Genomic DNA, 14,355 nt, shown 5'->3' on the forward strand with positions numbered 1-14,355 from the left:
AAAAAGACATTTTAAGAAGGTGAGCCATCAAAGTGAATGATACTTTTGAAATTGGTGTCATGCTCCTGTTTCTGCTTCAGATTTCCACTCAAGCCTATTTCACTCACAAATGTACTGTGGGAATCTGTGTGTATGTATCTGTGTATGTCTCTTTTTAGGGTCTGGTGTTACAACTGGGTTGTCATGTAGCATGGTAGCAGGAGCTTGAAAGCAAACAACCGGGAGAATGAAGGCAATAGGTGTCGGCAGAAACCTTGGGGAAGGCTTTGGATCTTAAAATTGATATTTGAACAAATCTTACCTAGTTGCAAGAGGCTTGAATTCTCCAGCTGACTTCTGATTCAGACAAGGCTAGAAATTTAAATTTTTGAGCTACTGCTCATAGAGATGATGAACGGTAGAGGAAATTTTGAGGGAAAACACCAGACCAAAAATGTCTGTGAGTTAATACTTATTCCAGATAGAGAAAAGAGACAATAGATTTAGTAAAGGCAATGAAAGACCAAAGTGATAGGTGAGAACCGATGTTGCATATTGTGGTAGAATCTCCTGGTTTCTCACTCAGATCCACAGTTTTACTTCTTACTTACAGAACCCAAGTTTTTATTGTACATGTAAAATAGTATATTTTCTGTTCTCCCTTTGTAGCAAGGCTTAACTCAGTTCTGGCCAACGAGCTATAAGCAGAAGTTAGAAGTTGTCGACAGAATGAGAAGGAGTCTTAAAAGTGAGCAGTCAGTTGGGATGAGTCCTTTTAGTTTCCCTGTTCCTCTTTTTCCCCCCCACAAAGTTGGAAATACTATGATGGCTGGAGCTTCAACAGTCATTTTTGACCATTAAATATCCTTAAGGGTGCACAGTAATTGCGGGGATGATGAAACAAAGAATAAGAAGAGTCTTGGGCTTCCTATGTCTAGCCTTTCTTTTATGTGAAAGAAAAATAATTTTTTCTCTTCAGCTGTGGCTAGCTTAGATTTTTCCATTTATGTAGATATAACTGTTACACACTAATGGCAGCCACCATTTATTGAGTTCTATTATATTTCAGGCATAGTGCTAAGAACTTTATATGATTAGCTTAATTAATCATCACAATAATCCTATGACATAGATGTTATTATTTCCATTGATTTAATAGCTGAGGAAATGAAATTTAGAAGGGTCCATAAATTTTCCAAAATCACCTAGCTAGTGTGTAACTTTAAACTTCTTTGTTTGATTAAAGCTTGGGTATTATCTATTCTAACATCCTGTCAGGTGGGGATAAAACTTAATTGAGGTTCTGAGAGTCTTGTTTGAAACTACTGTTTCTCTAAACTTAATACTTTGTTATTGACCAACTGTACTTCCGGGGTCTGACTTCTTTCACACATGGTTTTGACAAATTCCCATCCTACCTAAGACCTTACTCCACTGCAGCTATGCTACAGCACAACGTGATGTCTGAATACTGCCAGAATCTGCTTCGTCAAGTTCTCTTTGATAGCGTTCCCAAGGCAGGGGGAGAGATGTGCTCTCAGAGGGCAGGTCTTTGTTCAAAATCAAAAAGAAATAGCAGCTGGCCTAAAATTATGACTGGCTTCTGGTCTCGGACTCATTACAGTTGCCCTGATGCTTCCACAGACTCACTGAAATGTTTTTCCTTTGAGAACAAAGGAAACCCAAAACACCTGTATTAACTGATAACCTAAAGGAAGCATTTACCTGATGGTACACTGGCTGGTTTTCAGGGAGCTTGGCAGAGGCTTCCTGCTGTTCTGAGGCTGCTACAAAGGGTTAATTAGTCTAGACAGTGAAGCCTATTTCAGCAGAAACTGCTTCATTTTAAATATCTGTCTTTTCAAATATTCGATTAGCAAAATTTTAAGGACAATAAGAAGGTAAGACTAGCAAAGGCATTCCAATCATCCCTATTGAACACATAGCAGCATGCATTAGTTTTTGTGGATATTTTTGTTTTATGATAATTTAGATTGCAGAGGTGAAAGAGCTCCACATCTTTTTATTTGTGTGCGTGATTCAGGAAGGAGTATGACAGAATGAATTGAAAGGATCATTTAAATATTTTATTTATAGTTACTTGAATACTTACTTGATCATTTATTGAATGCTATTAGGTAGCAGATGCCACAAGAGGTACTTCTGTCATTTAATGCAAATCTCACATCAACCCTGTTTGTAAATATGATGATGTTCAGAGACAATGAGTGAATTACCTAAGGTCACACAGTGGGAATTTATATATACTGTAGATCTATCCATCTCCATAGTTTTATTATTCTATGGCAAAAAGTGCTCAGTGCTATAGGATATTTTAAACAGTGGTCTCCTTCATAAAACTTCAGCGATACTGAAAACTCAAGAGCCACTTGTAAACAACTCCGGATCACCGAGTATGATCTGGTTGGAAGTTTCCAGATCCTATATCCTTCTCTTTCCTGCTGCTACCCTTGGCCATTTCATATATGTTAGAGGAAATAATGCAGTTAATTAATTTTGTTCATTATTAACTGCCCTGGCAAGAGTTTTGATGGAACAGGAAATGGAAATTACTGATTAGAATGAACTTTGTTTATTATTTTTCAATTTCATTTAATGGTACATTACCATACTTTATGCACTTTATACATGATTTTTTTGAATTTACTTTAGTTTTTTTTTAAATATCTAAATTGGTCTCATATAGCAAGTGAATACAGTATTGTTTTTAAAAATAAAAATACTAAATTATATTTGCCTAATATGGTTTATAATTACGCTAATGGTTTCATAAAGAAATAAAGTAAATCCTTAAAGCAACCAGCTTCCTTTTTTATTTTAAGGAGAGCCAACAGCTATAAAATAATAGTCATAGCTCTGGGAGAGCTATTGTGGTGGGTTTCAGAGTATGTTGGTTCAGTCAATGGACGACCTGGCTATGTTGATGCTTAAAATCCTTGGCAGTAGCCATAATATTTATTACCATTAGTAATAACTAACATCATGCAGTATACTGTAAAGTTTATGCTTAAAGTAAACCACTTCCTAAATTTTACATGAAGACAAAGCAACATTGACTATTGTGGTAGCTATAAGATGTATGCCCTTGGCTATCCTCTATGAAAGTTTTGACTCACAAATGATTATTATTACTTAAGTTCCATTTTGTATATCTTTTAAGATAATGAGTTCTGGAGAGAGTAATAGTCAAATTCTTGATTTTTCTCTCTTTACATTAGAGTTAAGTAGTTTTCAGTTTCCTTTATCGGTTGAATATTGACTCTGAGTTATTACTATTAGAAAATTAAGCAATAGATTATTCAATACATGTAGTACATTTGTTTCTTTGGAATATATATAAAGGAAAAGGAAAATATCTAAGTATTTACAAAGTGTTTGTCATGATTAAATAATCTCATTATCACTAACTTGTTGCGCATAGCATTTGCGGTGAACAGTTAGGAAGAGTTTGTGTATAGACTCAGACTCCTGAGCTTGTCTGTTTTCATTCTGTTCAGAAGTTATCCTAGACTTGGGGAATAAGCAGGAACCATGGACTTCCATGGGAAAAACAAACACTCCCCCCCAAAAAAACCCAACCAACCAACCAACCAACCAAACAAACAAACGCCCCTTTGTTTGAGAGTTTAATGTTGCCTGGATTTTCTTTGTTTGAGGAAGGATTATTTGCCTGGCCTTTTTAGACATTCAAGTTTAGAGGACATTTGCAGCCCCTGCTCTAGGATAAGGTTGCAATAATATTTTTGGAGGACGTTGTGGGGGGACTCATCAAGATGCTTTACCCTGTAATCTCAGGTTTGAGAAGGATGGTCCTAGAGGAGAAGATGGGTCAGTTTGCACTACGAGCTTTCCCTATCTCTTCCCCCAGTATTTAGAATTGGAGATTCTCAGGGTAACCTCAGTCAAGGTCCAGTGGCAAAGACAGGAAATAGAGCTCAAGAAATAAAATGGCCTTGAGGAAAGATAGAGTCCTGGTTAGGCAGGTCTAACACAAAGGACTGAAGGTCTAAGAAAGAGGGTTGGTTTTTACACAATGTATGTATGGCCCAAGTCAGTTGCTCTGCTATGGTGGTTCTCAAACTTTGGCATGCACCAGAATCTCCTGGAGGGACTGGTAAACACAAGACGCTTTGGGCCAGCATCTAGAGTTTGACTCATTAGATCCAGGGTAGCCATTTTCAACCAGTGTGCCACAAGAGGTATTTTTTTCTTAACTATTTTATTTATTTATTTTTAGAGAGAGAGGAAGGGAGGGAGAAGGAGAGGGAGAGAAACATCACTGTATGGCTGCCTTTCGCACGCCCCCTACTAGGGACCTGGCCTGCAATCCAGGCATGTGCTCTGACTGGGAATTGAACTGGTGATACTTTTGTTCACAGGCTGGCATTCAGTCCAATTAGTCACACCAGCCAGGGCACCACAAGAGATTTTGAAGCATGCAATACATAACTATTTAGTCAGGGGCACTGACCTCTTTTTGCTTAGATTGTCAAATGAAAAAAATGATAACAGCCAACATAACAATAGCCATCCAGAATGAATGAATTAGAATTATACCTATTTTTTTTTATCAGATTGGCAAAAAATATATTAGTAATATAATATATTAGTAATTAGTTTATGTGTGCCATGAGATGAAAAAGGTTGCAAATTGCTACTGTAGAGTGATGTCTGAGAGGTTGTTTTTTTTTAAATATATATTTTATTGACTATGCTATTACAGTTGTCCCATTTTTTTCTCCCCTTTATTCCCCTCTGTCCTGCATTGCCCCTCCTTCCAGCACTCCCTCCATCTTAGTTCATGTCCATGGATTGTACATAGAAGTTCTTCAGCTTCTCCATTTCCTATGCCGTTCTTAACTTCCTCCTGCCTATTTTGTATCTACTATTTATCCTGTTTATTCCCTGTACCTTTTCCCCCATTCTTCCCCCTCCCCTCCCCTCTGATCTCCATTTCTATGATTCTGTTCCTGTTCTGGTTATTCGCTTAGTTTGTTTTTGTTTTTTTAGTTTCAGTTGTTGATAGTTGTGAGTTTGTTGTCATTCTACTGTTTGCAATTTTTGATCTTTTTCTTAGATAAGTCCTTTAACATTTCATATAATAAGGGCTTGGTGACGATGAACTCCTTTAACTTGACCTTATCTGGGAAGCACTTTATCTGCCCTTCCATTCTAAATGACAGCTTGGCTGGATAGAATAATCTTGGGTGTAGGTCCTGGTCTCTCATGACTTTGAATACTTCTTGCCAGCCCCATCTTGCCTGCAAGGTTTCTTTTGAGAAATCAGCTGATAGTCTCATGGGCACTCCTTTGTAAGTGTCTCCTTTTCTCTTGCTGCTTTCAAGATTCTCTCCTTGTCTCTAATCTTGGGTAATGCAATTATGATGTGCCTTGGTGTGTGGTTCCTTGGGTCCAGCTTCTTTGGGACTCTCAGAGTTTCCTGGGTCTCCTGGAAGTCTACTTCTTTTGCCAGATTGGGGAAGTTCTCCTTCATTATTTTTTTCAAATACGTTTTCAACTCCTTGCTCTTCCTCTTCTCCTGGCACCCCTATGATTGGGATGTTGGAACGTTTAAAGTTGTCCCAGAGGTTTCTAAGCCTCTCCTCATTGTTTTGAATTCTTGTTTCTTCATTCTGTTCTGGTTGAATGTTTATTTCTGCCTTCTGCTCCCAGTTATTGATTTGAGTCCCAGTTTCCTTCCCTTCACTGTTGGTTCCCTGTATATTTTTCTTTATTTCACTTTGCATAGCCTTCACCATTTCCTCTCTTTTGCAACCATACTCAACCATTTCTGTGAGCATCCGTATTACCAGTGTTTTGAACTGTGCATCTGATAGGTTGGTTATGTCTTTATCACTTAGTTCTACTTTTGGAGCTTTGATCTGTTCTTTCCTTTGGGTCGTATTTCTTTGTCTCAGCATGTCTGTTACATTGGAAGGGGCAGGGCCTTATGTATTCACCAGAGTGGGGCAACCCAGGTAGCTGCGTTGTGTTGCTATATGTGGGGGAGGGGTCAGAGAGGGAACAATGCTTCTTACTTGTCTCTCGGCCAGTTTTCAGTCATTTCCCCCACTTCCCACAACCAATTCGGCCCTTCTGGTGCTGATTCACCAGTGAGTGGGTTTGTGTGCATTCGAGGACGTTGTGGGTCTCTCCAACAAACATTCCTGTGAGGCTGGGTATTTCTCCTGCTGCCGCAACGGCCACAGATTTTTACCACCAGAGGTTTCGAAATTTTCTTTTCCTGCACTGGAACCCAGGGTTGCACTGTCTGTCTTGCTCCCCAGCTGTTCTCCTGGTTTCTCCACACGCAAATGTAGGACTACCTTGTCTGCCAGCCGCTGGAGGGGTATCCTCTCCATCCCTCCTAATGGTTCGGATGAATGTTTCATCTTTAACTCCTTGGTTGTCAGACTTCCATACAGTTCAATTTTCTGGGAGTTCTAGTAATATTTTGTTTTTAAATTTGTTGTTGTCTTTCTTTTGGTTGTGAAAGGAGGCAAAGTGTAATGACCTACACCTCCATCTCAGCCCAGTATGTTGAGAGGTTTAATTTTCAACCAGTTCCTCGCTGATGCTGTTGAGAGACCAAACTTTGTAAAACATTGCTCTCAGCACACAGATAAGCTTTGGGTAAGGGGTTTCCTGTGAACCTAGAGTGCTGTGACTGTGATACTAATGTGTAGAGAATTAGGGGGCTTTTGAAGGAACCCAGCCAAGAAAGAGCATTGCTGGAACAGTGGACAGCCTCATTTGGAATGTCTTTTGGGGCTGTGCTATGAGGCAGCAACAAGCAGTGGCAGTTGCTTTTAATCTCTCTTTACCTGGAATTTGGAAGCAGGACTGACTAGCCACACTATTCTGACTCTGTCCTGGAATTTTTGAATAGTCTCATTGTCCACCTTATAATGAACATTTTATTGCTTTTATCTTAGACAGTTTATAAAAGTAAGTTTACAGAATATGTATATTTTTTACTAATATGAAACTTTTTACTTTATAATTTAGAATTTAGAAATATTTCCAATATTTCTATACCATATATAAGGTAATTATAAAATGTGTTGAACAGAAAATGAGGATGCTTTGAGAAATTGAAGGTTTACCTCCAATCCTTGCTCCATCCTTGAAATGTGACTTAATTTACATTGTATGTCTCAGACATAGCAAGAAGTTTGTCTCAAATTAAAAAAAATAATATTAAGAAGTACAAATTTCCAGTTATAAAATAAGTCACAGGATGACATGTATGTAGGGAATGCAGTCGGTAGTATCATAATAACTGTATGGTGACAGATGGTTACTAGGCTTTTTGTGGTAATCACTTCAGGAGTTATGTATGTTGAATCACTATGCTGTACACCTGAAAATAAAAGACATGTTTTTCATTTTAATTAATAACTTAATTGATTTGGATATTTTGAGTATGTCGGCTATCTCCCACGTGTTATAATGTTGATTTCTCTCAATTAATGTATCAATTTGATTGCTATTAACTTCAACTGGTCTACCCAACCGTGGAGCATCATCCAGCGAGAAATCTCCAGCAGGAAACTGCAAACCACTTTTGATACATTTGAGCAGTCACAGCACCTTCTCTATACACTGCACAAATCTTTTTCTGTGTTTCTGTTTCATTTTTACTTTTCTTGAAATAATAAAGCATAATATGCCAAAATGTTGCTTATCTTCCATCTTCAATATTAAAATGGTTACACAAAAATTCACCAATTTTGGTAAGTTTTTAAAAAAATGTGTATTGATATGACAGCTGTTAAAATACAATCTAACAGAATTGTTTTGAATGAAGTTAAAGACAACTAAGCACCACTAGAGTCATCTTATGGACACAACAAAATGAACTTTTTTGGCCAACTGTTTGTATCTTTACTATAATTTTTAAAATAATATTAAATAAGTAGTCAATGGAGAAGCGGAAATGAGGTAAAGCAGAGTGCCCTGAGACACTGATTTGCTGCTTGTATGTATTTTTTCTTTTCCATTAAAGAAAAAAAAATGTCTTCTGGGTATAAAGTGAGTAAGAGTGGATATGTCAGTATTGGGGAGGCTGGTGGTGGGAAAAGATCAGACAGGCCACTCATTCATTTATCCTGAGATGTTACTGGCTTAATTAATCATTCTGTATGTATGTCATAGGTGGTACCATATTTTTAGAACAAGTCAATTTATGCATATTGAAATTTTTGCCTTGGTTTATCTAAATAAAAACATACTGTAATAAGTTTATATAGTTGATGACAAATTACTACATTATATTAATAGACTTCCAACCTTTGTCATTTTCCTTTATATTCTATTTGCAGAACCATTTTATTCCTCCCATTATTTTCTTTCTTAATTTGACTTTGCTTTATAGTCAGATGTTAACTTGATTAACAATTAGGTATCTTTCTTATATAGTTTTGGTCTCTTTGCTGTCTACACTTCAAGTAGAGTTAAGATGAAGACTTTACGGTCTAGGAAACCACTTCTCTTTAACTTTCACATAGCTTAATTTTTATCCACCTATTAGTCTCTGCAGACTTCATCTTGTGACAGAATAGCACTGAAGCAGTTTTGTATAGTTTTCTTTCTTGCTAGGACATAACATGCTTAGCAGTGCAGACAATGTGAAAAAGTGTTGGTTCGGCATTTGGTAGATTGACTTTGTTTTAGTGATTTCCAGCAAAAGTTTTACACAACCACACACTTAAAAATCATCAGAAATGAGATCTTTGAAAATATTGATTTCATCAAAGTCCTTGTGAATTTACAGAGACTTTACAAGGGGATGATATATTAAGGTCTCAACAAGTATTTTGTTCAAATACATTTTAAGAACCTTTATAGGCTTCAGATCTGCTCATATTCATGCTCTTTGATGAGGACAGAATCAGGCAAAAACTCTTCCAAAGACCTTTTATGCGGGTTCAGCCACCACAAAGGAGGAACACTCTTGTGGATCTGCCAAAGGTTAATTTTTCTAATTCAATTTGTGCAAGGCCAGAGAGTTTAGAGAGAAGAAAAACAATTGCTTTGGATTTCTGGATTAGGCATAAAAAAATGTTCACACTGGCTGTGGTCTTTGGAAGTTTATGATATATTAAATAACTTAGTAATGTAATTAATTTAGAATTCTTATGAGAGAACATCAGCATGTTGCTGCTTATATTTTTCACTAATTTTTCTGTAACTCAGAAGTTCACATTGAAGTCCAGGGTAGCTACACTGCCTTGCAGAACCCATCACTTCAATAGTCCATATCCCTTGCTCATACTTATGGAATTGCTTGTCTCTGCCTGGTAGGAAGAGCTTCAAGCTAGACTTCCAGATAGAAAACTCCAGCAGGGTTTTAATTACATAGGTAAACTGCTTTATTTGTTTATGCACCTGGAAAATTTAAGATAAAGAATAACTTAAACATGAATTAAATGTAGGACATGTACATTTTCACCCATCAGTTTACAACCAAACATAAGATAGAAAACACTCTTTTAGCTCCATTGTATCTCTGAACAAAGTTAGAAAGTAATTTGAATGGAAGCCTCGAAAAAACCTTTCTGTAGGAAAAGGTGAAGGAGTGGGTAAATTCTGTTCCTATTCATGATGGCTTATTTTACAGTCTTAAACTTCTTGTGGGAAAATACAGTTCATTCAAGCAACATAAGAAACCTAGAGAGGAGGTGAGTAACTATAGCTAGAGAAGAAGGGCTAAGAGCTTTGGCTGAAAGCAAGACACTGGAGCTGGGCCTTGATTAACTTCTTCAGGAAAGAAAATTGTGCAGCTTGCACAAAGGCAGAAATCAGCATGGCAAAATGGTGATGTGTGTGTATGTGCACATGAGTGTGCCTACAGAGTGAGAGATGGGGCTAGGAAGGTAGGCAGGTAATGGAATAAGAAACGTCTCTTACATGTGCAGAGCAACTTGGACATTGAGCTAGGACTGTGGTTTCAGACAGGGCTCCAAGAGCCTTTTCAGGTTCCTGGTGTTGGGAATGAATGAAACTTTGAGACTCATCCTCATTTCAGTCAGAATCAGTTTACATTTGCTGTAAATTTGGGTTTGTCCTAGTCTCTATATAAAGTTTCGTCAGCTTTTATATTTATTCTCAGTGGTTATGCCTTTCTTACCATTTTGGCATAATCTTTTTATTTTTTTGGCATGGTGCAAATAGAACTATCTACAATTGTCTTAGCTACTTTCTGAATTTCTTGGATCATCATGTTTCTTTATTTTGCTATTTTACTCCTTTCTCTCTTCAAGAAGACAATTTGTGATTGAATAATAAGAATTATATCTTGTGGGGACTTTATCCTCTTCACTTAGTTTTCCTTTTAGGATTGAATGCCATAAAATCATGAATTTTGCTCCAAGCTTTCAGATTTTTATCTTATACAGTCTAGACTTACATCAGGGCATCTGGCTCAGCCTTTCCCTTGGTGTTTATTGTAAGCCTCCAGGTGACAGGGCCCCTGAATCTTAAGATTCTTTTCATTCTTTCTTCACCAATGGTTTTCTTTTTGGTCTTAGGTCCCTAGGTGTTTCCTTGACCTTTTTGGTGCCCAAATTAAGAAGACATGTCATATGCTTTGTTTGAACTAAGTAAGAGACAAGAACTAGCTGAGGTCCTCATCAGGACCTGTGCCAGCAGCACATTCTAGAACTGTCTCAGGGATATTACAGTATCATAATACTTTTCATTTCTTTCCTCCTACAAATTTCTATCAAAAGATTTATCATCATTAATTTACTTAACAAGATAAAAAATAAATAGATAAATAGAGTTGCTCCTTTTATTGTTACATCTGAAATATAAGCTTAGTCTAGCAATTATCAATAATAGCTACATGATGTTCACTTCAATTCAGTCTTGTTGGTGTTCTGGGCTCAGTACATGCCTAGATATCTTTGTTAACATCTGTAACTGTAAGTAGCATTTCTGATCTTGAAAATTATTTTCTCATGGTAATTGCTGGACATCTGCTCTCCAGTTAGATTTTCTGGCAGACTGATGGGAGAGAGATGTTGGACAGCAGAGAACTTTCAGCATTTCTCAACAACACTCAGAAATGATTTACTGCTGTATGTGCAGTAGTAACCATTCGTGATGTATGAGCCCAGGCAAGAGACCTCTTTTAAGCAGAAAATATGAGGAAGAAAAAGTAGGAAAGTGTGCTAACCTTGCACCCAGTTAGGGACTTGGCAAGCTTTGCACATTAAAATTGACTAATTTTTCTTTTAGATCACAGTTTGAGGACATCATCAGACTGAGACCAGGATTGTATTCATGCATTGTAAAACAAAACAAAGACCATAATGAATGCATTTGGGGAGAACTGCAAAATAAAAGAAATGAAATGTGGTATTATGTGATTATTTCTGAATAATACACAATTTACTTTTACTATCATAGATTAGTTCTATTAGAGTATTCTGTAGCTACAGATGACCATTGTTTTTTAATTTATACAGTGCATGCAAACCTAATTTATTTAAGCAAGTAAAATGATGTCGATTATTCCTGATAAATCATTAGTCTAATATTCTAATTTATGTTTTTGAAGATCATGACAAGTTTACTTTTGGAAATAGGTTTTATCTATTGGAATTGGGGTGTTGTTAAAAAAAATACAGGCCCCTCCCAAACTGGCCTGCCTGAGGGAGACTTGATCTGCTTCAGCCCAAGAGAAATCAGATTGAAAGTGTTAGGGAAGGCCGGAACAGTCAGGGGGTGAAGGGAAGAAGAAGGTCCAGGGGTTGGGGGGCTGTTTGGCAACTGGGTGAAGGGATTGCCCTCCCCTTGCTGGAATCCCCCCAGCCCCTCTGGTATGACAGGGAGGGGGCAGCCTGCGATTCCCACAGGCAGGTCTCGGGCTGCCAGATGCTTCAGGCAGGTGACTGGAGGGGACTCCAGGGAGATGGCAGCACTGCCCCCCAGCTTCTCTGCCAGAGTGCAGCAGTCCTTGACCTCCTCATAGCAATTTGCTTGTAATTCATGCTTGATCCTTGTCAGCTTCTTCTTGATGGCATCCTTGGAGCTGGCATAGATCATTTTGCTCTTATGGGTTGCAGACTCAGAGGCCCAGAAGATAAACACCAGGTCCTCTTTCTTGCTCTCCTTGGTCTCGTAAGTTGTGTCATAGAAGAGGTAGTGGCAGTCTTTGTCCAGAAGCATCTTGACAAAGGTGGCGTAGGGGTCGTCTACAGTCTGGCCCATGTCACCTACTAAGATCTCCTTGCCCTCCTCCAGAATGATGTTCTCTTTGTCTTCCCTCAGGCAGAAGAGCACCGCCTTCTTGCGTTTCTTTACCTCCTCTGGTGTTGAGCACTTATGCACCTTCATGTCATTGAACACTTTGATGACTCCAGCAGAGATAGCCACACCAGAGGCCATGTTTTCAGAAGTGAAAAGGAGGTAGCGAGAAGAGCTTAAGAGATGAGAGCCGCTGCAGCTGCTGCCGGGATCTGACTGAACCCACTTTTTATTTTGTTCTGATGATTCGAACGTTAGTGCTCACATGAACAGAATGTGTGCTTTCATTATTTCAATGTTATTCATTTTCTTTTACATGGTGATTTTAGTCTTTTTCGCTTATTGTTGTTTAATAATATTGGTTCATTCACAGTGCTATTTTGGGAACTGAATGTAAAATAGGGTTTGTCACCTTACAAAATCTTGTGCCAAAATATTTAGTGGTAAAGTAGTTTATTTGGCCATTGCCATCCATGCAGTAGTTGTGCTTTTCTTACTCCAATATTTTTTTCTTGTTAATCATGTTTACAGTCCTGAGATATTGATTTCCTTATTTGGGGGTGGGGGTGAGAGAATGTTACATTATTGGAAATGGAATTGGAACATGATTACTTTTGCTGTGAAATTTATAGTATATATACTAGTTACCTCCTATCTGTGGTTTTGCTTTTTGCAAGTTCAGTTATCTGCAGTTTAGACTACTATCTAAACATACTAAATTGAAAATTCTGGAAATAAACATCATAGGTTTTAAATTGTGCACTGCTGTGAGTAACGTGATGAAATCTCACGCTGTCCCTATCTACCCTGCCTGGGAGGTGAATCCTCCTGTCCTCCACGTATACATGCTGTGCACAATATCTGCCTGTTAGTCATTCGGTAACGTCTCAGATGTCAGGGTGACTGTCGTGGGATTGCAGTTCCTGTGTCAACCCTTATTTTACTGAATAATGACCCCAGAGTGCAAGAATAGTGATGCTGGCAATTTGGAGATGCCAAAGAGAAGCTTTAAAGTGCTTCATTTAAGTGAAAAAGTGAAAGTTCTTGACTTAAAAAAGAAAAACTATTGTAAGCTCAGGTTACTAAGATCTACAGTAGGAATGAATCTTCGATCTGTGAAATTGTGAAGAAAGAAAAGGAAATTCATGCTAGTTTTGCTGTTGTACCTCAAACTTCAAAACTTACAGCCACAGTATGTGATAAATGCTTAGTTAAGATGGAAAAAGGATTAAATTTGTAGGTGGAAGACAAGAATAGAAAACATGTTCTGCTTGATGGCCACATGTTGTGCCAGAAAGCATTGAGCTTACACAATGACTTCAGCAAGGGGTCCCCTGAAATGGGTGACACCAAATCACTTACTGCAAGAAAGAGATATTTACACGGATTTAGGAATAAGGTTAGACTAAGAAATACAAAAATTACTGGAGTTGCTGCATCTGCCAATGGAGAAGATGCTGTCATATTTCCAAGAGTTAAAGCAGTTGATTAAGGAAGGATGTCATTTAAAGCAAGGCTTCAATTGCAATGAAACCAGACTCTTCTGGAAGAAGATGCTCAATTCATAAAAGTGCAAAGAAGCACCAAGGCATAAAACATGGAAAGACAGATTACCTCTGGTGCTATGTGACAATGCTGCTGGGCATATGATAAAGCCAGGCTTGGTATACAGGTTTAAGAGCCTATGTCCTCTCAAAACAAAAACAAAAATTATCTGCTTGTGTTCTGGCAACATGACCAGAAAGTATGGGTGGCAGTCTTCTTGTTTATGGAATGGTTCTACCAATGAATCACAGGAAGAAGAGTGAATACAGCACATTAAGACATTTTGAGGAGAGACCATATTCTCATAACTTTTTTTAAAATAATTTTTTATTGTTGTTCAATTACAGTTGTCCCTATTTCCCCCCATTACTCTCCCCTACCCTACTCAACCCCCACCTTCAGTATATTGTTCTATTTATTATTAGTTGTTGTTAATCTCTTCTTGTGCCTAATTTATACATTAAACTTTATCATACATATGTATATATAGGAAAAAACATTGTTTGTATAAGAAAAAACATTGTACATATAGGCTTGGCAATGTCTGCTTGTTGT

At 37.7% G+C, this 14,355-nt stretch overlaps 1 protein-coding gene across 1 annotated transcript; it reads right to left on the bottom strand.

The window, feature by feature from the left end:
* Nucleotides 1–11,601: 11,601 nt before the first annotated feature.
* Nucleotides 11,602–12,396, bottom strand: LOC129073959 (cofilin-1-like). Its single transcript, XM_054577689.1, has one exon. The coding sequence runs from the start codon at nucleotides 12,394–12,396 to the stop codon at nucleotides 11,602–11,604; it is 795 nt and encodes a 264-aa protein (XP_054433664.1).
* Nucleotides 12,397–14,355: the final 1,959 nt, after the last annotated feature.

This window comes from Pteronotus mesoamericanus, unplaced genomic scaffold (assembly GCF_021234165.1).
Source record: "Pteronotus mesoamericanus isolate MK-2021 breed Mesoamerican mustached bat unplaced genomic scaffold, CSHL_Meso_final contig_100, whole genome shotgun sequence".
Taxonomy (NCBI): Eukaryota; Metazoa; Chordata; class Mammalia; order Chiroptera; family Mormoopidae; genus Pteronotus; species Pteronotus mesoamericanus.